General features: G+C 46.5%; 1 protein-coding gene across 1 annotated transcript; it reads right to left on the bottom strand.

Annotated features, from left to right (window-relative positions):
- Window positions 1-1,115: 1,115 nt before the first annotated feature.
- IYD (iodotyrosine deiodinase) lies at window positions 1,116-18,717 on the bottom strand. Its single transcript, XM_047860323.1, has 5 exons — window positions 18,540-18,717; window positions 9,036-9,227; window positions 6,598-6,757; window positions 3,079-3,235; window positions 1,116-1,298 (listed from the first exon to the last, which is right to left on the bottom strand). The coding sequence occupies exons 1-5, from the start codon at window positions 18,715-18,717 to the stop codon at window positions 1,116-1,118; spliced, it is 870 nt and encodes a 289-aa protein (XP_047716279.1).
- Window positions 18,718-24,968: the final 6,251 nt, after the last annotated feature.

Here is a 24,968-nt window from a genome sequence, read left to right as displayed (position 1 = left end):
GTATTCACACGGGGAATGAAAAGAGGCCGAAGAGATTTTTTCTTGAGGAAACTGAGGAAAAAGAAGAGGAGAAGGGTGGTGGAGGGGAGAAAGAGCTGTGTAGGGCTGCTTGACAAAAACGGATCTGAGCTACATGTGCCTGTGTGTGCAGAGTCCCAGGAAGGGAAGACGGAACGATTGGTGAAAGATGGGGTCGGGCGTTCCCAGCCTAACACCTCGCACCCCACCAGTCCCAAACTGCTTGAGTGCCATCTGCACAAAAGGGATGCGTCTTCTGTGGTCTGGAGCAGAAAAGAAGAGAGACACGGTTCAGTGCGGGGTATGGGAAACAGTGCTCTTCGAGAAAAATTGTAGTATCAGCCAACTGCGGTGGTACAAATACTCCCACCACGGGAGATTCCAAGCAGCAAATGGTTTAACAGCTGGCTCACCAAATTCCTGAATATTGAGCAATCCGCTTCCGCAGGCTGGGGCGAGCCAGCTCCAACGCACCGCCGGATGACACGACTGTCCCCTTACGTGTTCGCATGGTTGCCGGTTTGGGTTCACCTGCTCGGCGTGCACTCGTCTGTTCTGGGCCTGGGACGCTTTCATTAGTTTGCTAGTTGCTTGCTAAAAACTGGCAGGATGACCATGAAGTCCAGTAAAAGAGTGGATCTCAAAAGTCCATCCGTGGCCTAAGAGCCGCCAGAAATCAGAGGGCAGAGGCTGATTCGTCTAAATGTAAATTCAAGAACGATCACGTAGCTGAGTTCTTGGGGCCACATTAAACTCTCTGATGAATCTTTGCTGTATACGAGCTTTTAGGGTGTAAGAGAGAAAAAGAATCACCAGGGATTTTTCTGGAACAATTTTAAAATCTTGAAATTGTTCTTAGTAAAATTTGCATGCATCCCCAAAGCAGATGGGAAATGGAAGACAAGCACCTGTGGTCCTCTTACTATAATATGTTCACCTCGTCACGCTAGGAGCTTCTCAGACTCCTGCGGAAAGGTTTCTTGAGCGGAGGGAGGTGCTGGGGAGACCTAACACCAGTGGGAAGAGCAGCCCAGAGACCAAAGAGGGACAAGAGAGGACCAGGCCGTCGTCTGCCCGTGTCCCAGATGGGCTCCCGCCTACACGGTCACCCTGATCTGATCCACAGGCTTCCGCGTTAGGTTGGGCACCGTGGCCTCTTTGCTGGCGTATCCCACGGGGAGGAGCATCAGCAGCTTTTCGTTTGTGGGGCGGCCCAGGAGCACCCTCAGACGGGGACCACAGTTGAGAGGTGTGGTGGTGACAGTCACCAGTCCCGCATTCTACGACAGAAGGGGAGAGAATACAGTGTCAACTCAATGGAAGTCACGACTTTGCTTGTGGCCTGGGGGCATTCCGGTCCCCGTTAGGCCTGCTTGTCCCATCATTTCCCTGCAGCTGGGCAGCAAAGAGCCCGCCAGCTTGGGCAGGTGGACCTTAAACCTCACCTGTTCTCCTCAACCTCCCTAGTCGACACATGCTTTGAACCAAACAGTAAGAAGCTTCTTGAAGAAGAAAAATACTAGTCCTATTCATCATTGATGGTTAAGACACAGGAATGGTTATTTCATGGAAGGAAATTTGGGGGGTCCAAATATACCCAAGGAAGGGGTATACCCTCAAACAACAGGGAGTTCCTATGCTTATATAACCAGCAATGCAGGCGGAGGACCACCCCAGCCGAAAATACCTACGTCCAGTGACAGAGGCTCAGTAGCCTGGCATTACTCCCTCAACCTGTCTACAAGCCCCTCCGGATAATAAACACCTAATAAAAATCACATGCAGCTTCAAGATGCTTCCCAAGCTACCTCCCTCCCCTCTGATTCCCCAATCAGAGGGTCACCGCTAAGCCTGAGCCAGACAGAAGTTCTAGAACTGCCTTTGAGAGTCCTATAGGACAGGCTCTTTGGTCCGGTCGCTATGCGATCTGTGCAGATGGGGAGCATCATCAGGAAGATTCCTCTTTCCTGCCTCGCAAATAGGACCTACGCTCAGAATCCTGCCTGAGGCGACGCTAGAGGGCAGCAAACTCAACACTAACGTGACAAGGCTGCTGATTCAGAGCTCAAAAATCTCTGTGCACCGTTTGCTTCGTCCGGCAGATGAATGAATGAACGGTGCGTCCGCGTGGTCCGATGTTGCACATCACTTCCTTTATCTGCATGCTCACAGCATTAGGGAGGAAGTGAGATGCCACTTTCTCTAGGTAAACTTTTCAAGTAATCTAAAAGCCTATTCCTCTTCTGTGTTAGCCACGACTGTATTTTGCAAGGTATTTTCGCCATATAAAGTCTGCTTCGAGTTAGTGAAGAAGCGTGTAGTTTTTTGGACTCGATTGTCCCTTGGAAGTATGATCACTCGCACTTACCATCTTGTTTGCCTCATTTCTTTTATGTGCTCACTGTCTCTCTCTACCCCAGGACCCCAGTCCCCGCCAGAATGCACACACAGTTCATGAGGCAAGACCTCCCTGGTGCCCTCCCCCCTCCCCTCGGACCTGCCACACAGAAGGAGTTGAGTGAATGAACTGAATCCTGTAAAAGGTGTACCTCAGTCTGCTCTGTTTCATGCTTAGCATGGCTCCAGCGGCCCCACATACCGCAGAGATGGAATTGTTTAAAGCACATAGATGTCTTTCCAGTGCAAGGCCACGTAAGCTCGACTTTCCAGGGAAGGAGCTCTAGGAGAGCCTTCTCTTTATAGCTTTTTAATCACGCCACCGGCTCGGACGACAGCGAGCCCAGCAAGGCAGCATGCCTGCCGAAACCCTTGGAGCTTCGTGTCGTTACAGACGAAGGCAAACGCAGTGGGCATTTTTCTGAGCCTCCAGTGATGTTTCCAGAAGAGGATTCCAGCGCATTGCAGCAGCGTACCTACCAGTCCAGGTTTCCAGGGGCGTTTTTCACACCAAGCTACGTGTCTTAGGAATTCAACTTTAGATGAACAGCTTCCAAGTGTCTCTCAAATAGAAACTCCGCTGAAATTTGTGAATAAGGCCACTGTTTGGCTTTCCAGGATCGCTCCTCTCTTTGGGGCGGGATGGGGGGGCGGGTAACATACCTGAAGAGCAGCCAGGAGGATGCCACAAGCAATGGAAACACTGATCTCATTGTAGTAGTGGGCCTTTCTTTTGCCATTTGCCGCAACGCCATGTACTTGTTTGAAAATCAGAATCAAAACAGGTGCTGTGTCCAAGTACTCCTTAACCCAATTGGTTCTGAAGGGAAAGAAAGATAATCCAGAGACTCTTTGCTCTTAATGAGTTTTGTTCTTTTTTTTCCCTTTACAACCTTATCTTATTTACATCTAAAATAAAAGCACTTTCCTGTCCTTTATGTTTAAATGGAAAAAAAGGACTTTCGGTCGTTTATTTGTGTCTTTGCTATAGTGTTCTGTCCAAGGTCATCCGATTCAATAAGCATGTGTTAATGAGGGCCTAGTGTAGCAAGGCACATGAAATGCAGAAAGGCACAAACAAGGAGCCTATAACCCAGAAGGCAGTGTGTAACATTTAGCAAACTAAAACCCGGTAGGTGATATTAAAGAAACATAAGTCAATTGCATTAGGAACTCTCCAAATGAAGTGTTGGTAATTTTGAATAAGAATATTAGAAGAGCGTTTCCAAAGTTTCCCTCGAGGTGGGGTGCTGGAGACTGGATGGAGAGGGGCACTGGGGAGGACATCTTAGTGAGTCAACGAGTAAAGGCAGAGTCAGGACGGAGGACGCTTGGCAGGTCGGGGAGTTTCCAGAAGCCCGATAGGCTGGAGGATGGGGTGCGAGGTGGAGCACGGGTGGGCTGGCAGGTTACGCACGGATTTTGCAGAGTCCTGGACTTCGTGTGGGAGGTGATGGAGAGGGACTATAAGCTTCTGAGCAGAAGCATCACATGATCAGATCTGTTTTAGGAAGAGGTAGATTGGTGTGGGCAAGGGGCAAGCTCAAGGGGGACCAGAAGGTAGACAATAGCAATGGGCCAAGGGAATTCGGGAAGGCGTAGAAGCTGGAGCTGACAAGTCTGGTGCAGAAGCAAAGGAGAAGAAGAAGGTGATGGTGAAGTTTAACCAAAATGACAGGTGCAAAGATGGTGATGCTGCCGGCCCAGTGATGGAGAAAAGGAAGTGAACTTTCTGAGAGTGGGAGATAATTCACGTGAGGTATAAATACGAAGTTGAGAGTTTTGCTTGCCAGCTAAGGAGCATATCTTTCTCCATCCCATTACCCTAATCCATACATTTGGCGAAAGCTTTATTCTAGCTCAGATACTCAAAGTGCACTCATGCAATGATATACGTTAGAATTTTTCTTGGGCCACATTATGTCATTAATAAACAAGAGGTGATTCCACCTTAAGCCTAGCCGTGCGTCGCTATTTTCAAACATACTAAACTCACTTGTGCGGTTTTCTATGGTTCCTCTTATGCTATTAACTTCTACAGGTCACATTTTCCAAGCTGCCTTCTCACGCTTCAGGCAGTTTCGTCACATTGGGCTGTTACCAATTCTTTTCTCCTCGAGGAAGAGGAAGAATGCTTGTTGTTCAGAAAGAAGATAAACTCCGGGAGCCCACGGGTTTTGTCATGCTGGGCAACCTGCTCAACCTCCCGTGGCTCAGTTCCCGCATATGTAAAACGTGCTGTCACCTCATATAGCTATCGTGAGGGTGATATCAGTCAAATATATTAAGGGCTTAGAAAAGCACCCAGTACACACTGCTGTGTGTGTGTGTTAGCATTATTATGGTCACCGATATTATCTTGCAGTGAATAATTCAAAAGAAATTAATGTAAGACAGAGATGAAGCAGTGTGCCTTTGTTCAAACGCAGATTAATACTTTTTAATGATTTTTGGACTTTTGGGTTTTTTTGGTCTAAATGCACACTGGTATCTAATATTTCTGGCTTGCTCAGGTTCACAAGAATTTATTATGACATCACATGACCGTGGATAAAAACACGGCAGTGAGACTTATTAATAAAGGGCCAACTAGCACCTTCTGCCTAGGATGTCAGGATATATGCTCATCTGCAACTCAATTTAACATTTTTTCAACTGCCTACTCTGCAACCGCACTACGCTCGATGGTGTAAGACATTTTTAAACCTGGACCCCTAGCGTTTTATGTATATATGCGCGTGTTCGTATTGCCCGCAAAGAAAGTCCATAAGGCTTCTAAAATATCGCCTATGCAATGAGAAGAAAAGTAAGCCAATAAGCAAAATGCTATGTGATGAAGTGGCCATTTTAGATGCACAGGAGGTACCTATTAGGGGCTTTGAGCACAGAGACAAGAGAGCGACTAATTCTGCCTTCATTGGGCAAAACGTCAGGGGCCAGCAGCGTTTTGTAAGCACTGTGCACGCATAGAGCAGGACATCTCTCTAAGGGTAGGAACTCAACTTTTATCCATCCCCTTTTTTCCATGAATATGCAGTGAGATTTTTTAATTTATTATTAATAGTCTGTGCTAGTTCCAGAGCATGGTAATAAGTTACACTTCCATAAGGGCGTCTGTTTAGGGTTTAAACATCTTAGGAAAGAAAATGACCTTTGGGGCCAAATAAATGAAACAGGAACAGAGCCAAGAGACCCTCTTCCCATCACCCAGCTCTGAATACTCCTCCCTTGCCCCCAGGGCTGCAATCTGGTCGCCTTTTCTTGCCTTTCTCTTATCACAAGCTTGTGTCACACTGGGGTGTCGGATAACACCCCATAACACCCCAGGACTGGCCACCGAAGGCCCGCGGCTGGGACCAGCGGTGTGAGCGCCCTTGCACTCCAAATGCCAAAGACTAGAGCAAGCTTCCCTTCTCAGAAAGAAAAACCAACATCCCTGCCCACTGTCCCTTCTCACACTCAGCCTCAGAGCGTGCTGGAGGGGAAAGGAAGTGGCCTTTGTGGGGAGGGCCGTGCTTATAAAGAGGACTCTGTAAATGACAAAGCAGAGTCTAAACAATGGGAGGTGACAGGGGGCCGTGATGACAAAAGTGACAGAGAAGTTATGGAATGCATCTGAGACATTATGAGGGATGACTGCCCCTCAATGGGCAAACAGGACTCCACACGTGGCTGGCAGGGGCCGCTACGAGAGAAAATGGACACCTGCAGGGCCTCCCCCGGGGCGCGAGGGCTCAGGCTTAAACCTAGTTATAGTGAGTTCCCCCACGCTTCTTTCCTAGAGATAAGGAAGCCCACACGGTTACTGATGCCTAAGAGATGCCATACCTGCACGGATTGTTTGCTCTTGCTAACCATGTGCTAAGATTACTTGGAAGATGTTATCACTTTAGCAAATGTAATTTACTTCAGTCAAGGTCCCGAGACATCTTTATGCCACGATCTTACACTCTAGATGGGAGAAAAGCGAAGTGAGTCCTCAAAGGTGTGTTTACGACTACTTGGGTGGAAGCCTGTTTGTTTACCAATGATGCCACTTCCGACTTGTCATCACCATTCTGTGTGCTTACAAGCAGGCTTGCACATTCAATTTTCATAACGAAGTAAATCCTAGGTAGTCCCGTTTTCCAGATGAGGAAACTAAGGCACAGAAGAGGTTAATCATCCCATCAAGTCTTGTACCTCAGTTTCTTCAGGTCTGTAACCCATTGGCGTCCCATCCTTTTCAAGTAGTTTATTTCTTCCTCCTCCTCGATGATCTCCCGAATCTTATGTTTCACGTCCGGGTCCTTCACAACCACAAAGGTCCAGGGCTCCGTGTGGGCCCCACTTGGGGCAGTTCCTACCATCCATAACATTAAAAGCAGAAATGGAAACACGAAAATGTGAGAATGGTCATTAAGAGTGGGTATAGTAACTCACACTCGCTGAAAACGAAGTTCAATCACCTGGTGAGCAAAGTGCTTGGTCACAGATTCTGGTATGTGGCTGTCCTCTCTGTTTCATTCTGCATCACTTTAGGGGCTACAAACCAACTAACTGAGGTCGAGGCCAGTGGTTCCAGGGCTATGGGGATTTATCACCACTTCTCTAAGTATGTGGGGGGGGGGGGGAACATTCCTATGTAAGGGAACTAAGGGAACCCAGAAGGGAAATTCTAACAGCCCAAATGCTCCAAAATGTTGTTTGTTTTGATATTATTTTTCTAAGTTGATTTATTTGGAGAGAAAGCATGACAGGGAGAGGGGCAGAGAGAGAGGGGGAGAGAGAGAATCGATGTGGGGCTCCAACTCACAAACCGTGAGATCATGACTTACACCGATACCAGGAGTCGAGCACTTAACCGACTGAGCCACCCAAGTGCCCCTTGATATTCTTAGAAAAGGATAGAGTCGTGAAGCTCGTTGAAAATAGTAACATTGAAATGGTCAAATGGCTTTTAAAGCACCCATGAGAGGGACGCCTGGGTGGATCAGTCAGTTGGGTGCCTGACTCTTGACTTTGGCTGGGGTCGTGATCTCGAGGTTCAGGGGTTCGAGCACGGTGGTGAGCTCTGGGCTGGTGCAGCCTGCTTGGGGTTCTCTCCCTTTCTCTCTGCCCCTCCCCAGCTGGCTCACTCTCTCTCTTTCTCTCTCTCTCAAAATAAATAAACAAACTTTAAATAAAAGGAAAACACCACTCACGAGAAGTAACTCAACTATACATTGTTTGGTACCTGTATCAGGACGCTGAAGGCAGCACTGTGGGGTTTGTGGTCCCACTGGAGACACATGAGAACTCTTGACCCTGGTTGCTCAGTACACGAGAGCCTGTCTCCCAGCTCTCATGGGCTACGGGAAGCCTCAGCCCACACTTGGATCAGCCCCAGGATCCTGGTACAGAGCTTAGTACTGTATCTCAGTGCCCAAGGAGCTAGAATGCCCTTTCAGACTCCAACCAGGCCCAGCTTCTGATCTAGGTGTCACCCTGCTGTCTTAGAGATGACCCGCTGTTCCCAGCCAGAGACCACAGGGACCCACAAATAGGTTATTTCAGAAGCAACTATTCCATTCTTCCTGGTGAGTAATTTAATGGCAGAAGCTCTACACCAGGGGGGTCAGGACTGCCCGCTTGATGGGGTTCTTGTTGTCATCCACACTCCCTACAGTCAAGACAGCATGATTGGATTGTGAAATGCAAGTCAAGAGCTAAACGTAAAGCCCATTCACAATGGCCATGCAATAATCTTTGCAAATGAACTTAAATGTGATTTATGTAGGAGTAATACTCCAATCAGAGGAGACTCTCAAAGAGGGGATTTCTCTGACATCTCCTTCCCCTCCTTTTTCTATAATTCTTTTATTTTCCTCTGTGGAAATATCAATTCATGTTGAAAATGGGTTTGTCTTGGGGCGCCTGGGTGGCTCAGTCTGTTAAGCGTCCAACTTCATCTCAGGTCATGATCTCACGGTCGTGAGTTCGAGCCCCGCCTCGGGCTCTGTGCTGACCGCTCAGAGCCTGGAGCCTGTTTCAGATTCTGTGTCTCCCTCTTTCTCTGACCCTCCCCCGTTCATGCTCTGTCTCTCTCTGTCTCAAAAATAAATAAACGTTAAAAAAAAAAAAAGAAAATGGGTTTGTCTTGTTGTGGTTTACTTTGCAAATTCATGTAGGTACATTTTGCCAGTTTATTAGAAAACAGTACTAGAGCGTGTAATCTAAAAAATTTGGTTCCAAAAAGAGAAATGCACAAATGTGAGTGAGCCTCTGTGTGTGTGTGCATGTGCGTGTATGTGTGTGTGTGTGTGTGTGCATGTATTTTAAGAGGGGGGTAAACTAAGGGGATGTTTCTCTTCCAATGCATAATAGTATGTTCAGAAATTTTTATTTTTAATAAAAGATCCTAATATTCAATAATTTCAGAAGTTTTAAACTGTTGTCACATCTGGTCCCAGGTAGTTTGTAATAGTCAAAAGTTTGTAGAAAGCAGAAATCATGTTTCTGGCAGTCAGTCAACACCAGGGTAAGATTTTATAAATAAACGTATCACCCTAGGCTTTATTCAGTGTGTTTGAACTTCAGTAGTGCTCCAATATTGTGACTTGCAGCGGACATTCTCAAAAGCACAATGTACAGTTACAGACCTGCTGTTTTGATGACATTATCAATGACTTCCATGGGGACTTGCTCATTACTTATGAATCTCACAGACCGTCTTTTACTGAGAAGTGCATAAAATTCCTGGGATCTCTTCACCATTTCCTTCTCAGGATACCGGGTGTGGGAGAATGGAATATGTTCGACGTCTTCCTCTGACTCTTGCCAGTCATTGGCATCTACAAATAAGAACAAAAAAGGCAACAAACGAAATTGCACTTCTTGGTCATGAAGGAGAGCAGAGTATGTCACCCCGTGGTATGCCTCTTTGGCATAAGGATTATTTTGAGCCGATAATTTTTAAGAAACAAAAGACACAAGAAAAGTGTTGAAAACCAGAGTAGAAGTTACCTTTTTGTAAGGGGCGTGTACTTTTGTGAAGGAAATCCCCACCCATAAGCCTTCCCTCTACCAAGAAGGAAAGAATGACCCTGGCAAGAAAGTCTTATCAATGGAGAAGGTGGACTTAAATCTGTACAACCGCCTTACCCCAGCTTAAAACACTGTGCTTTTCTCGATAACCTCCCCTAACTGGATCCCCTTCCCCTAACGTCTTTCTTTTGTCTTTAGTTGAAAATTGTATTTAAGTAGTGACTTGGGCCATTTCAGGGACTTACTCAAGTTTCCTGGGCCTGTCCCATGTATACGGTAGGTATACATGTGATTAAGCTCCTATTTCTTTTTCTCCTCTTAATCTATCTTTTATTATTGGGGGGGGGGGATGGGAGAGGGGTCTCAGCCAAGAACCTAAAAGATAGAGGGAATATTATTTCTCCTCTCCTACAATCGTAAGATGGCCAATGGGGAGAAAGAAATAAAGTTCTCAAAAATGTCTGCAAGATTATCAGCTCAAAAGAGTCAATAAAAAATGAAAAGAATTGGTCTACAGAATTCTGAACTCTGGTTTTGACTGCTGACTATCCAAATTCCACTGGTTATAAATCAAGAAAAAGAAAGTTTTACCTACACAAAGATGAGGAATGAAAATTTCTATCAATGGTGAACTAGTTTGTTTGAAACAATCTCGCATGAGCTGAAAACCAGTAAAATCATGAAATAAAGTACTTTTAAAGTCTTTAAAAAAAAAATCAGTATATTGCTGACAGTGTAGTAAGAAATTCCCAAGCCAAAACTGAAGGGAAATACGAATCTGCAGGTGGGTAAGCACAGAAGCCACATTTCTTCTGACAGTACTTGCCAATCTCTACATATTTGAATTTTTATTTTCATATTTTCAGGGATTGAGGATGATAGGAATTAAAGCCCAGGCCTATACACCATGGGAAGGCTAATAAGCTGGGACCCCAAGATAACATCCTCAAAGAAAGAATGAATCCTAAATAAATCAGCCCCCAAGGGGTAATACCATTTGGTGGGTCCTGCCTGTAACTTGAACTTGGAATTAGGTGGTCCTGCCTGAAAATACCTCCATTGCCTAGCAAAAGCAAATGTCAATACACAAGTAATTTTAAGTACAATTACCAGCAATTCACCAAATACAATCAGACATAAAAAGAAACAAAACATTTTGAGCAAGAAACAACAGAATTGATATTTAAAAACAGAATCAGATTTCCAATGTCTCCAAATATTGGAATTATCAGACTCGAAAGATAAAACAACTATGATTACTATATTTAGAACTCATAAATCTGTCGGGTACAGGAAATGACAAAAAGTGACAAAGAAAATAGGAGAAACTAAACCTCTAAAACTGAAAAATAAAGTAACAGAATTAAGAACTTAATGGATGGATTTAAAGCAGGATGGATTTAGGATTTATACATACCTAAAGAAAAAAATTAGCGAACTGGAAGATAGAAGGAAATATCTAGAGCAAGGAGAAACCAATAGATAGAAAACATAAGAGTGAGAAAAAACAAAGCAGAGTGATATATATATTGGAGGGAGACAAAAGTGAAGTGGTCGAGACACCACTGAGAAGCCAGGGCAGAATGCTGGCCCGGACTAGGTGGGCCACAAAAGAACGACAAATTCTTGGAGATCTTGGAGATACAAATGGTAAGACCTGCCGAGGTGTGTGGTCAGGAGTGGTGGGAGAGAGGGACTAGAGATGAGTCCCAGGGGGTGGGCTTTAGCACCTGAGGAGAGAGTGGGGCCATCTACTGAGACAGAGGATGAGCAATGAGCCATCTGGGAGAAGTAGGGGTATGAATCCTCAGTCTATCACATTACAGATGCCTGTGAGTTGTTCAAGCAAAGATGTCAAGCATGAGGGGCGCCTGGGTGGCTCAGTCGGTTAAGCATCCGACTTCGGCTCAGGTCATGATCTTGCGGTTTGTGGGTTCGAGCCCCGCGTCGGGCTCTGTGCTGACAGCTCAGAGCCTGGAGCCTGCTCTAGATTCTGTGTCTCCCTCTCTCTCTGCCCCTGCCCTGCTCAAACTCTGTCTCTGTCTCTCAAGAAGTGAATAAACATTAAAAATATATATATTAAAAAAAAAAAAGATGTCAAGTGTGAAAGTAAAAGTCTGAGTCCAGAAGGTGGGATGTCACTTTGGGAACCCTCACAGAAAGATGAGAATGACAACAGGAACAGAAGAAAAGAGCAAGAGGGATCCAGTGCCTGGCCCTGAGGGTCTGGGACGTTCCAGGTGGAGTTCAGGTAGAGAATTACCTTTCTCCTTCACTCGCACGCACATACTGTACTTCACTCCTCGGTCTCAGAAGACTGACCCGGGAGGGAAAGTGGAGAAGAAATGACTTCAAAGACGCTGAAAACCCCAATGACAATACCAGCAAGTACTGTGGTTTCCTCACCACTGTTAGTGAGAAACTTCTTTATCTGTATAAAGTTTACTAGCCAGGGCAGTTCACACATTTAATGAGAAGGACCATCAACGGTTGCTCAGTTAAATGAAGCGGGTATGACGGGGGAGGGGCAGCAAACACCTACAGGTTTCTAGCAATCGATTCTGAACCCAACCCAGATGTCATCAATGCCAACCCTGAACTTAGCAAATGTGTAAACAGACTTTTAACGCCCGTGAATCCTTTCACGTCATTTGTTATGAAGTCTGACGACTTCTGTCCTTAGCAAGTGGTAAATGAGTAAATGCATGAAATGCCTCACTAACCGTGTGAGAGACAAGTTACCAACTCTTAATATCCATTCAGCATTTGTATAAACTAAAGGCAGCCCAGGTTCATGACTTGGCAGTTTCCACAGCTCGTAAAGTCCAAGGTAAACATTCCCACTGTAGCAGAATGAAGCAGCAGCTGCCTGGATGTTATCAGCGAGCAGGTAGATGAATGGCCAGTCAATGGATTGTCCTGAAAGGCTTGCTGTTCCTGGAGCCTCTCCCAGGGCAAATGGTCTACATTTTGCCAGTGGAGGGGGGGGGGGGGTAGGAAGGGGGAGGGCTTGGAAAGAAAGCACCCAGGGAACTGCGGGGCAGTGAACCAATACCAAAGGTACCACTTTTCCCCTTCCCCCTGACCTCCTCACTCCAAGAGGAGAGAACAGCCTCTGTAAACTCTGGTCATCCTGCCTCCACGCTACACCAGCCAAGCCTCTCTAGAGGATTCATTCGAGCATAAAGCCCACATATTTCAAAACAAATGGATGCTATTATAGTCTACGTTTTGATCGCAACCTATACTGCCACACTTGGGGTTTGGTATTGACACCCAGGACAATTCACCTTTCATCATTGCTTTAATGCCAAGGATCTCTAAACTGCACCATTAGGTCCAACAGCCAAGAAGCTCTAGGCCATGTGTATTCTCTCATGGTTAACACAGAGGTATTTTTGTGTTTGTTCGCTTGGGGCTGCATCTCCACATAAATTGCTTTTGTGTTTTTGGAGTTCTACTTCAAAATCTTTGCAAATGAGCCAGCTAGTTTCTAGCTGTGAAGCTAGAAGGCCAATTTGTGTCACATCATCCTTGTCCCCTTCTTGGCATTTTGGGGAACATTGAGAAGCAATATTAATACGGCTGAGGGTGGGGCAGCTCTTGCAGGAGACAGATTCTGAAGGTGAGGATGAAGCGAGGTCAGGGCTCCACACCTGCCCTGAGAACACCTCCTTCCCAGCTGCCTTAGCCATCACTCTGTTTCCACGTAGGGTTGTCAATTGTCCAGCTCCCTGCAGTATATTTCACCAGCAGCTCCCGAGGTGTGTGGGGCCTGAGGAATCGGGGGGGGGGGGGGGGTGGTTAGTGGAAAGTTCTTGAATAGAGCCATGCTTTTGTAGGGACTCAGGGCAGGGCAGGCTGCCCCAAAATGTGCCACAAGGGCATACTGATTATTTTGAACTGAAGCTACTTAGGAAACAGCCAGTACAGGAAGGACACTCTGACCTCTTCTGTCTCCCTGAAAGCAGAGAGTAAAGCTCTCATATGAAAGGTACTCTCCCTGTACTAGAAAGTAGAGAGAGATCCTCATCGCCAGAGACATGAACTTTATAGCCAAGAAAGCTTTAGAAACAAATCTTGTTCCTTTTGACTAATCTACTACCTCAGCCCAAATTCTGTTTAGAATTTCTTACTAATTGAAGCTCCCAAACATTTCTTTGTCCTGTTGATTCCTCACAAGTTTATTGTCTCTGTCTAAAATGTGTAAACTCTGCCTGCCTTGATCATTTCTTTGGGTCTCAATTTTATTATTGAAACTGTAAGCACATGTAATTGTTTGTTCCCTCCTGTTAATCCGTCTCATGGCAATTTAATTCTTAGATCAGATGTAAGAATCTTGACGGGTAGAGAGAAATTTTTCCTCCCCTGTCATATCCTGAATGAATTTGACAGAACTTGTTTCTGACCCCATCATCTCTTGTGATATCCCCAGTGCCCCCTGTGTTGGTCCACCCTCCCCCCTAGGGCTCCCCCGGACTTGATCTCAAAGACAATGACTCCATTCAAGTCCTTTCCCTTTGCTAATCTCTCATCTCAATCTACCTGCCCTTTGCCCTAAAACCTTAAGGTCTTACAGGAATCTTGGTAAACTAACCTTTTAAAATTAGCCATGTAAAAGTATTAAGGGGTGTATGTGTCAAAGGATAATGAAATGCAAAGACAGAGCCAGACTCGTTCCTTCCTATATCAAAGGAGAATCTCTGTGAACACAGTAGAGTATTGACCTTTTATAGTATTTTTGGGTATTTTTGGCAGTGGTGTGCTGGCAAACCAGCCCCAGGAGAGGGGTGAGGAGGCCTGATTTGCAGCACGTGCCAATTTCCATTGAGCAAATACTCCCATCATGGCGTGACGTTAAGCTGATGAGTGAAAAATGGCTCACCACGTTCCTGAATATTTAACAGTTGGTTCTTGCTCCTCCCATTGTCTAGCTCTAGCCCACCACTTGGTTGAGAAGCTTGGAGTTCAGGAATTAGTGGATTCCCTGGAGTGTAAAAAGATTGATATCATCTGTAGGAACAGTGTTACTTGTTTGAAACTGTTGTTGATTGGTTGGCGCCCCGAGGGGCTGGTACTGAAGTGAATCCATCCCTGATTGGCTTTCAGAGGTAAGAGGCTGCCACTGATTGGTGGGTTTGCTAAGCTTTTACTGAGGTGAGTTGTCCTCTATTCGTTGAACAGGTTTGAAACCTCTTCCAACCGCTGCTCATTATCATGGGTACATAAAAAAACTGTCCTTCCCCAAGTCTGTGGGAACATTTTAATTCTCAGGTGTTACCCACACAGGCCATAATTTTAACACAGGCTTTTTTTTTTTTTTTTAACGGCCAGGCACAAACCCTGAAATTGCTTATCACCATTCTCTACATACAAATATATCCCGTACGTATACATATGCATACAGAGATGTATCAATTTGTGTGTGAGATTTGTAAAATTATATACATATGCATACATGCGTATCTATGTACATATATCTATCCTCATCACTGAGCTCACTTTTCTAACACATGGTTTTTTCTTGCCTCTCTCCTCCACTACCTTTCCTGCTTTCCACCGGTATGACTGAGTTTTCCCCATTTTATCTTGTCTCACTTGGAAGTTACACAGTGTGTTAGGTAGAACCATATAAAATTGCTAACACAAGCCTTTCCTTTAAAAAAAATTTTTTTTTAATGTTTATTTTTGAGAGAGAGAGAGCAAGCAGGGGAGGGGCAGAGAGAGAGGGAAGACACAAAATCTGATGCAGGCTCCAGGCTCTGAGCTATCAGCACAGAGTCTAATGCGGGCTCGAACTCATAAGCTGTGAGATCATGACCCGAGCCAAAGTCCGACGCTTAACCAACTGAGCCACACAGGCACCCCTAACACTAGCCTTTCTTAGTAGTGACTAGACAATCCGGGACCAAATTTCAATGAGGACAGTAGTTTTTGGATGGTCAGTAAAGCTAAGTGAAGACATATCCCCACCAGTATTAAAACAAACACATCCTGATGAGATGTGTTCCCTGTATCTTCTCTTCCGATCTCCATTTCCATGAGCTTCCAAGAACCTGGGCCTGACTAGAGCATGTTTGTACAGGATTTATGGCTCACTTTAGGGAGACAATCCGAGCCTTCCTCTTTGTCATTTCTCCTCCTTAGACCTCTGCTACAGTTAAACAAGAAAATATTAACAAGACACATGTTTGACTGCTCCCTAAAGGAAGCCTGTGCCGAATGTCTATTTATTCTGAATTATGCTGAATTTATTCTCCAAGCAGCTCACACGCATGCTGATTCGGTGGAGTAAGAATTCTTTGTGAGCCAAAGCTGGGGGAGGTGGGGTTGGTACCCATATTTTCCTTAACTCGCACTAGAATGGCCTATAATCCTTATTCTATTGTTTTGTCTCTTACAATTAATTTCCACATGGTTTGAATCTGGTATCCATTTGCCGTCATCAAAAGCATCTCCATGTTTCTTCAGTAATGGAATCCTTTTGGTTCTCCAGCTGACACCCCTACCCGGTCCCCTCTGAACCTTCAGTGCCAGCACTGAATCCTCTCTTAGACCGTATCCACCCATCCAGGGGTTAGACGCAGGGACTTGGGTGGCAGAGAAACCTGGGTTTAAAAGTTGCTTCTCACCCATCACCTCTGAGACCTCAGTAGGTGTCACCTAAGTGAACAAGAAAAATTCCGACAAGGGACTGAACCCTACGTTCTGGGCAGAGGTGCCCGTGGCTGCTGAGGAGGCCACTAAAGGTGCAATTTATTCTTCCATGTGAGGAACAAAGAAAGAGGCAGAGGATTTTGCAAAAATGAACAAGCAGAACGAGACAGGGCCATACAGCTTTGCTCTGTGTTCCCAACGTTCAGTCGAGCGCCAGGTCCCTGGTTCCCCACCAGCCTTATCAATCCCTCTTGTACCCCCAACGTCTGCAGATTGAGTGGCCTTTCCTTAAGGCACACTACCTCTGATCTCGCAGGGAAGTTTTAGGCCCGCTGGTCATCTCCTGCCCTCTCTCTTCTAGGTTATTCTCCTATGAGAAATGCAGTCTAACAGCTGGCTATGTGCCTGGGTCCTGGCTCTGTCACTACCTACTTGGGCAGGTGACTTAGCGGATTTGAGCCCCAGTTTCCTTATCTTTAATATGGGGATAATAATAGTGCCCACGTTGCTGTATTGACTTGAAGATTGAGTGGTTTACTATACATAGAACACGATGCTAAGTGGACACAGCCAGTGTTCTGCTAAGAGCCTGTTGTTGTCCATATCCTGGAGTTCCTTCCCCAGGTGGTCTTTTCTGCGGTCCCTTTTTCCCACCACAGACCCTCTTAGTGGCGGGTGCCCCCCCTTCTATGCTCAGTCTTATCACCAGCAAATATCCCGTTAGAGAACGCATCAGTTTTATAAGTTCCAAGTCCCACCCTGTGCTGGGACTATCCAATCCGTGTCTGCAACCTGGATCCCTCGCCTGGACCCCCTCTCCCGTTCTGCTTAGACGTGTCATCTTCTCAAATCTAACACGTCTTTGTCTATGTTCAACATCCTCTCTTGCATAGCTCTTCTCCCCTCCCCCATGTATGATAGGGTCCTTCCACCTCTGCCAGCCTCCGCGCTTACCCTCTCCTTCTCCCCAGATTCAATTTATTACCGACCCCCGTTGTTCTTTCTTTAACTCCGCCCAGACTCACTCCTTCCTCTGTGTTCCCACTGCCACCACCATCCAGGCCATCCTTACCAGGGCAAACCACCACACGGCTTCATAACGGATGTCCCTTTGTTCAAGAAAAGTGCTTCTCAACTGGGCAGGATTGGCATTCCGGGGGGGGATGTCCTTCAGCGACAGAGTGAGAGGGAGCCCTGCCAAGAGGCCGCCTGGGCTTGAATTTTCTGCAGTACATTCAGCATTGCTGGCTCCCCGCACTGAGCGCCAGCTGTATACCCCACCCCCAATCCTGAGATCAGGGCAACTCAGAACATGTGCACACATACGTGCCCATACACGAACACACCCACACCCATGTCCAGATGGCCTCTTCCCAGGCGGGGGCATCACCGGTCCAGCTGAGAATCACTGAGCCTCTTCCAAATCGAGTCCATCCCACGAACCCACCTCCGAGGCACATCCAACACTGATCACTCAAGGCTCCTCAAGAACGTCTCCCTGCCTGCTTCCTTATCACCTCTTCATCCTCAGATCAGCCAGGACTGGGCCCATGGTCACCACCCCATTTCACTTCCCCCCTTCCCCCCACCGCCTTTACCAGTGAGGTCTTCCCATCTCCTCCACATTTTTCTCAGAGGGTCTGTCCCTGCTCTTATGCTTGTTCTGCTCCTCTCATCTGAGGTGCCTCCTAACCATTGCTCTTCAGGTCCTATTAATTGGCCAGGCCCGATTTGTCCTTTCCCTGTTGCACCCCCACACTCCCCGCACCTCTCTGAAGGCCCTGATGATCCCTCCAGCCCCTCATTCCTCCCTGATTGTTGCCTATTTCTTGCCTTGTCCACTAAGTTGAACACCCAGCTTTGAGGACACAGGGCGACTGGCACAAGGAAGAGTAGTGAGCCCCTAGATCGATGCCACATTTTACATTTCCAAGTCCTTGATTAAAACCTGGCCACCCTGGGGGCACTTGGGTGGCTCAGTCAGTTCAGCGTCCGACTCCTGATTTCGGCTCAGGTCGTGATCTCGTGGTTCGTGAGACTGAGCCCCGCGTATCGGGCTCTGTGCTGATAGCGCGGAACCTGCTTGGGATTCTCTCTCTCCCTCTTTCTGCACTCCCCTCCTCTCAAAATAAATAAACATTAAAAAAAAAAAAAACCACGACCCCTTTCCCCATGGCCACCACCAGCCTGTGATGTGCCCCTTGGCCAAGATTTTAACAGCCAGAGCAGGAATGGAGCTAGGGAAAATGTCAGCCTCTCAACAACTCTTTACTGACTCTTGATCCAGAAATCAAGGGTGGGTTGGTGCCAGCAGGTGTCCCCTGAGAGAAATGATCTGTCTCTGATGACATAGTAGGAGCTGATGATGAAACTGACCCGCACGTGTCTCCTCCTCCCCAGAAGCCCTGCTCATCAGAAAAACGCAAACGGGAGAAGCTCAGTAGCCTGGCCAGTGTCCTTACCTTCTTCCCCTTGGTGGAGATCAGTATCGTCTTTTAGGTCCTCATCCACCCAGGGACGAACCTCGGCCCTGGCTCTGGGCTCCCCCTTCCGTCTCTTGCTGCTGCCATCACCATTCTTAAAGATCCACACGATCAAAATGCAGACAACTGCTACCAGGACTGGAGTCAGGAAAAACATGGTCGAAAGACTGACTCTCACTCTGAACAGCGCACACACTTCCCACACTGCCCTTAAACAAACAGAGACAGGAACGAGGAATGAAGGAAGAGGGAGCTGTGGGAGGGACAGGGTGAACCCTGTGACTCTCAGAGGACTTTGCAAAGGAGCAAAGATCACGGCGTGTGCACTGGGGGTGTGTTGTGGGTTTGGTAATGCCCAGGTGCGTTCGCTTTTTAAAATCGTGTGCCCAATAAATGCAGGCGTAGACAATAAGTTCCAGAATGTGAGTAAATACTCGAATGCGCTAGGGGTTGCTAACAGCGGCAGAAGGTGTTTAATCTTCCTCCTGTTTAACTTTTCTCCGAGAGCAATGTGTCCTCAACTTGCCAGAAGCTAGGAATCCCCTGGGGAACTTGTTTTTAAAAGGGGAGATTTCCAGGCACCAACTCACATCTAGTGAAAGACAATTTCCAGGAAAAAGGCCTGATAGTCTGCATTTTTTTTTTCAACGTTTGTTTATTTTGGGGACAGAGAGAGACAGAGCATGAACGGGGGAGGGGCAGAGAGAGAGGGAGACACAGAATCGGAAACAGGCTGCAGGCTCTGAGCCATCAGCCCAGAGCCCGACGCGGGGCTCGAACTCCCGGACCGCGAGATCGTGACCTGGCTGAAGTCGGACGCCCGACCGACTGCGCCACCCAGGCACCCCGATAGTCTGCATTTTAGAAACATCATATTTGTGAAACCCTGCCCGGAGGTTTTGATATATATTTTTTAACAAAGGCAACAGATAGAGCAGAAAAATGATCATATTTTGCATTGGAGAAAAACTTTGATCCAGGAAAAGTGACCTAAAAAAAACCCTAAAATGACAGTTTGGTTAATTAGGTAACTTACGTAGGGTTTGTTTATTTGTTTTGGTTTTTAAGCAAATGTCTTAACATTTGTTTAGCAAATGTTGGATTGGGTCGCTGTAACAAAAATATCATAGGTGAGGTGGCTTAAGCAGAATTTTTTTTTCCCCCACCTTCTTGGAGGCTGGGAACTCCAAGACTTTTCTCACCTTCTTGGAGGCTGGGAACTCCAAGATCAAGGTGGGGGCCAGTTTGATTCCTGGTGAGGGTACTCTTCCTGATTTGAAGGTGGATGCTTTCTTACTGTGTCCTCATATGGCAGAAAAGTGAGACTCTCTCTCTCATGTCTCTTTTTGTAAGGGCACTAGTCTTACTCAGGAGGGCTCCACCCTTATGACCTCACAGCTTCACAGAAACCTAAGTCACCCCCGAAGGCCCTATCTCCTCATATCATCACATCCCCCAGTCTATAGCAGCAAGATATGCAATTGTGTATAATATGAACCATCGGAATAAAAACAGCAGAAAATACTACATATTTATATGTGCTTGTATATTCATAACATTTTATGAAGACTTATACTATAAATTTAAAACAGTGGTTATATTGGGAGTTCTCTGTACTAGTTTCTCTTTTTTTTTTTTATATATTTTTTTTCAACTTTTTTTTTTTTTTAATTTATTTTTGGGACAGAGAGAGACAGAGCATGAACGGGGGAGGGGCAGAGAGAGAGGGAGACACAGAATCGGAAACAGGCTCCAGGCTCTGAGCCGTCAGCCCAGAGCCTGACGCGGGGCTCGAACTCACGGACCGCGAGATCGTGACCTGGCCAAAGTCGGACGCTCAACCGACTGCGCCACCCAGGCGCCCCTGTACTAGTTTTTCAATTTCTTTGGAGTCTATATCTATTTAAAAAAAAAAAAGGTTAAGAAACAACAGTGGCTACTTCTTGTGGATGGGGTGTGGCATTGGATGGACGGGGGACAAGGGTGGGAGCGAGAATTGTTACTGTATACTATCCCATAATTTTTGAATTTTTAACTGTTGTGATCATATTACCTATTCAAAAAATTTAAATAAATGCTATCTTAATAGTCTTTCTATGTTTTAATTTTCTTATCTATTTTAATATTTCTTTTTGCAATAGACAACTATTCTTTTAATGTATACCATACTGGTTGTAACTCCAGAGAACTGTGCAAGATTGTGGACATTGATGATGGAAAAACCGGACTCCATAGGAGACACTGTAGCTGGAGTGGTCCCGCCCGCCATGCCCACAGCTCTTTTAAGGGAAGTCCCCTCCTGAGCTCCTCTGAAAGGACATCAGAGGTGGCCATGCGTAGTCCAGTTTGATCCAACTCCACCCCTGACCCAAGGCAGCTGGTCCACGTGATGCATGGCAACCCACGCTGTGGCCCAACTCATCTTTTTGTCCCACCAAAAGTACAGAGTAAATAAACGACTCGGTAACAAGAGCGGAGCAGGCCAAACATGCAGAGAGAGGCAAAACCTGGAAGTAAGATGTACCTTGCAGGTCATGTGGAAAGACAGAGGGAGGGGCCGTTGGTGGCGAATGCGTCAGTCCCCGGCAGGTCCCAGGTCTGGCTTTGTTTCAGCCCACATGGCTTCTTATCCTCAAAGAAGAGGAGTGATCCGCTGTTTCGGTAACCACAGAGCCCAACTCGTATCAGTGCCAGGCCAAGATGAAGCCAAGGAAATGGGGAGGGGGGAGAGGGGAGAATTTATTATAGCACGCTGGTAGGTACAGGGCATGGGCAGTCCCCGCCCACCCCCCCTCTCAGGAGGGAGTACCGGTCACAAATAATATCCACTGAGTGGCTGGTTGGCTCATTAAGGTGTTACTTAAGCCTCCTTGGTTTCAGATCATGTGCCCAGGAAAACAAGCCTTTGGGAGAATTCTGAAACAATCCATAACCCTAAAGGATAAAAAAAAAAAAAAAAATGTAAGGCAAACCATGCTGGATAGATGCTTTTTATCATGTTTGGCAACTTGCAGTGGGAAAAGAAGGCCCTTACCCTGAATTGCTTGGCTCAAGGCAGAGAAGAAAAGTAGGGTGATCATTTGTTCCCTTAGCCATCCGCTCACTCATTCGTTCAACATATTTTTAGGATCAACGTGAAAGGTATTGCGTTATGTGCTGGCGATAAAATGGTGGGCAGAACAGATAGTACATGCCGTGGTGGAGCCATGGGCTAAGGGGGAGACAGACAGGTTCAAACGTCACCAATTAATGTCACATTTCAACTTCCATAACAACTATTAGGGAAAAGAATAGAGCACGGTTTGGCTAATTCAGTGAGACTGGAGATTTCCTAGAGGAAGGAACATTTGAGCTGAGGTTGGAACCCTGAGTGGGAATCGATTAAGTAGCAAGAGGAGGAAAGAACCTTCCAGGCAGAGGGGCAGGTGTGGGCAAGGCCTGTGCTTTGGGAGGAGCTGGCACCTCCGGGGATTGAAATGGTGGCAGGCACAGGGGATGCAGGGAGCCAGCTGATGTCAAGAGGATGCTAGGTAGAAGATGCTAGATGATGCTGGGTTCTGTGGGTCACTTAGATTATTTTCTTTACCCTAAATGGAATGGGGAAGGGGGTGACAGGTGAGTAACAGCTGACACTTACTGAGTGCTTATCAGGTCCTCTTAGCCCTTTATACGTATTAACTCACATATGCTTCACCACGACCTGTGCAATAGGTCCCGTTACACAAAGAAAGAAAATGAAGGACAAGGAGATCAAGTAATATACCTAACTAAGGTCAGTGTTATATAAATGGGCTAGAAATAACCCTTGTGCGTTAGCCTAAAATCTCTCCATGTCATTTACTTTTCCATAGCAAGCTAAGACCATTACCTCAACACGTACTGGAGCCCAACGGGTTTGACTGGGGAAGGGAAGGTGGGGATTTATGAACTGAATGTTTGCATCCCCGTCAAATTCATATGCTGAAACCCCGATTCCAATGTGATAGTATTTGGAGACGGGGCCTTTAGGAAGCAATGAGGTCATGAGATAGAGCCCTTATTATGACATTGGTGCTCTTAGAAGGGGAGACCACAGAGCTAGCTGGCTCTCTCTCCACCGTGTGAGAACACAGCATGGTTGCCTGTGAACCAGGGAGCAGGTCCTCACCAGCCACCAAATCTACTAGCTCCTTGATCTTGGGCTTCTCGGCGCCCAGAACTGTGAGAAATACATGTTTATTGTTCAAGTCACTCAGTATTTTTGGTATAGCAGCTTGAGCTAAGATGGCGTCCCATGGACTATGCTTAGCTTAGGGGGAACACAGACAAGAGGTTTAAAAATATGTCCAGCACAGAATAAAGGAATTTAGCAGTTGTTTTCAGGTAGAAGGTGAGAAGGAGGAACGGTGCAGAGGAGCTGAGGCAGTGAAAGGTGACGTCCGGAAGGCAGGCACACAGCTCCCAAACTTCAAGACCCAAGCCACCTTTTATCCCAAAGCACCTTGCGGTTCTGATCTCAGTGAAGGGTGGCCTCCCTAAGGCTCTTGTTCTTAGATTTCTTCGTGACTATCCCCTTTCACTTCATGTGAATCCCTACTATACTTACCTGAACCAGGCTGAATGGGTCCTCACAGCTCTCTACAACCAACACAATCCCACGACCAGGCTGCCCACTCATAATAAAGTCAGGACCGTAAACTTCTCCATAGTTACCACCAGGCTTTATAGTAAAGGCTTCTGATAATATCATGATTTCAAATCAGTTTTACTTGAGAAACAAAGCCTGTGGTGTTGGGAGTCAGAGATGCTATACTGCTGATTTGGGGGAGGCCCAATACACCTCTCTACTTTGAGTAGTCCTAAAGCATCCTGGGATAATCGTTGTCCCAATGCTTTGCCTTATCAGGTTAGGAGCTGGAAATGGGTCCTGAGGGCAGATGCCGTGCAGGATGTTATGAGACACTTTCCACGATTTCTGATGATGATTTTTAAAAACAAAATCTTAATGTTTATTTATTTTTGAGAGAGAGGCAGAGAGAGAGGGAGAAACAATCCAAAGCAGCCTCCAGGCTCTGAGCTGTCAACACAGAGCCTGACGCGGGGCTCGATCCCACAAACCGTGAGATCATGACCCGAGTGGAAGTCGGATGCTTAACTGAGCCACCCAGGTGCCCCTGTGGTGATGATTTTTTATGACTCACTTCAGATTCATTGTCTGCTTTCATTACTTCATTTCCACGGAGTGGCAGAAAACTTCATTTTGCTATCAAGACAGTTCACCCTCTGCCATTTTAAAATGGAGACAATTAGAAATGTCTTTACCCTCCCTTTCGCTGGGTACCCTCAGTGTGCCCTGATATAGGAGAAGAGGTGTCTGGGCCCTGAGGTGGGCCCCTTTCTCACTGGATTTCACCAAAAGCTACAGTCTCAGACAACAGGCATGGTACTAGCGGCCTCCACACGAAACACCCTGTCTCCCTACTTCTGTCCTCTCTCTTCCAAGCCCGGAACACAATTCTCAACCAATCACCTGCCCCTTTGCGCCGTTCCAGAATCTCCTGGGACGTTCCCCTGTGGTTTGGGGGACTAGGGGGCGGAAATAGCTCTCTCCAGCCTCTCATTGACTGTTTGCCTTCTATATGTGTACATTATTTGAATTTCTTTCAACCAGCACTTGATAAAGTATAACAACATAAAATTTACTACTTTAGCCTCTTTTAAGTTTATTTATTTATCCTGACAGAGAGATCGTGAGTGAAGGAGGGTCAGAGAGAGAGAGGGAGAGAGAGAATCCCGAGCAAGCTCCATGCCATTAATGCAGAGCCCGATGCGGGGCTTGAACTCATGAAACCTTGATACCGTGACCTGAGCCAAAATCAAGAGTCAGATCCTCAACCCACTGAACCACCCAGGTGCCCCTATTTTAGCTTTTTTTAAGTGTACCGTTCAGTAACATCCAGTACACTATTAATGTCATCCACCCATCACTACTATTTCCAAAACGATTTCGTCATCCCAAACAGAAGGAATTAATTAAGCAATAACCTCCCAATTTCCCCTTCCCAGCCCCTGGTAACCGCTACTCTGCTTCCCGTCCCTGTGATCGTGACTACTCTAGATACCTGAGACAAGTGGAATCGACAACATTTGTCCCTTTGTGCCCGTGTCTTTCACTTAGCATAAAGTTGAAGGTCCATCCATGGGTTAACATGTATCAGAATTTCATTCCTTTTTATGGCTTAGATGTGCTATTTTTATAACTAAAAAATAGAGGGGCGCCTGGGTGGCGCAGTCGGTTGAGCGTCCGACTTCAGCCGGGTCACGATCTCGCGGTCCGTGAGTTCGAGCCCCGCGTCAGGCTCTGGGCTGATGGCTCGGAGCCTGGAGCCTGTTTCCGATTCTGTGTCTCCCTCTCTCTCTGCCCCTCCC

The sequence above is a fragment of the Prionailurus viverrinus genome, chromosome B2, assembly GCF_022837055.1.
Source record: "Prionailurus viverrinus isolate Anna chromosome B2, UM_Priviv_1.0, whole genome shotgun sequence".
Lineage (NCBI taxonomy): Eukaryota > Metazoa > Chordata > Mammalia > Carnivora > Felidae > Prionailurus > Prionailurus viverrinus.
The sequence above is the reverse complement of the archived record's forward strand: the minus strand, read 5'-3'. Positions and strand labels throughout refer to the sequence as shown.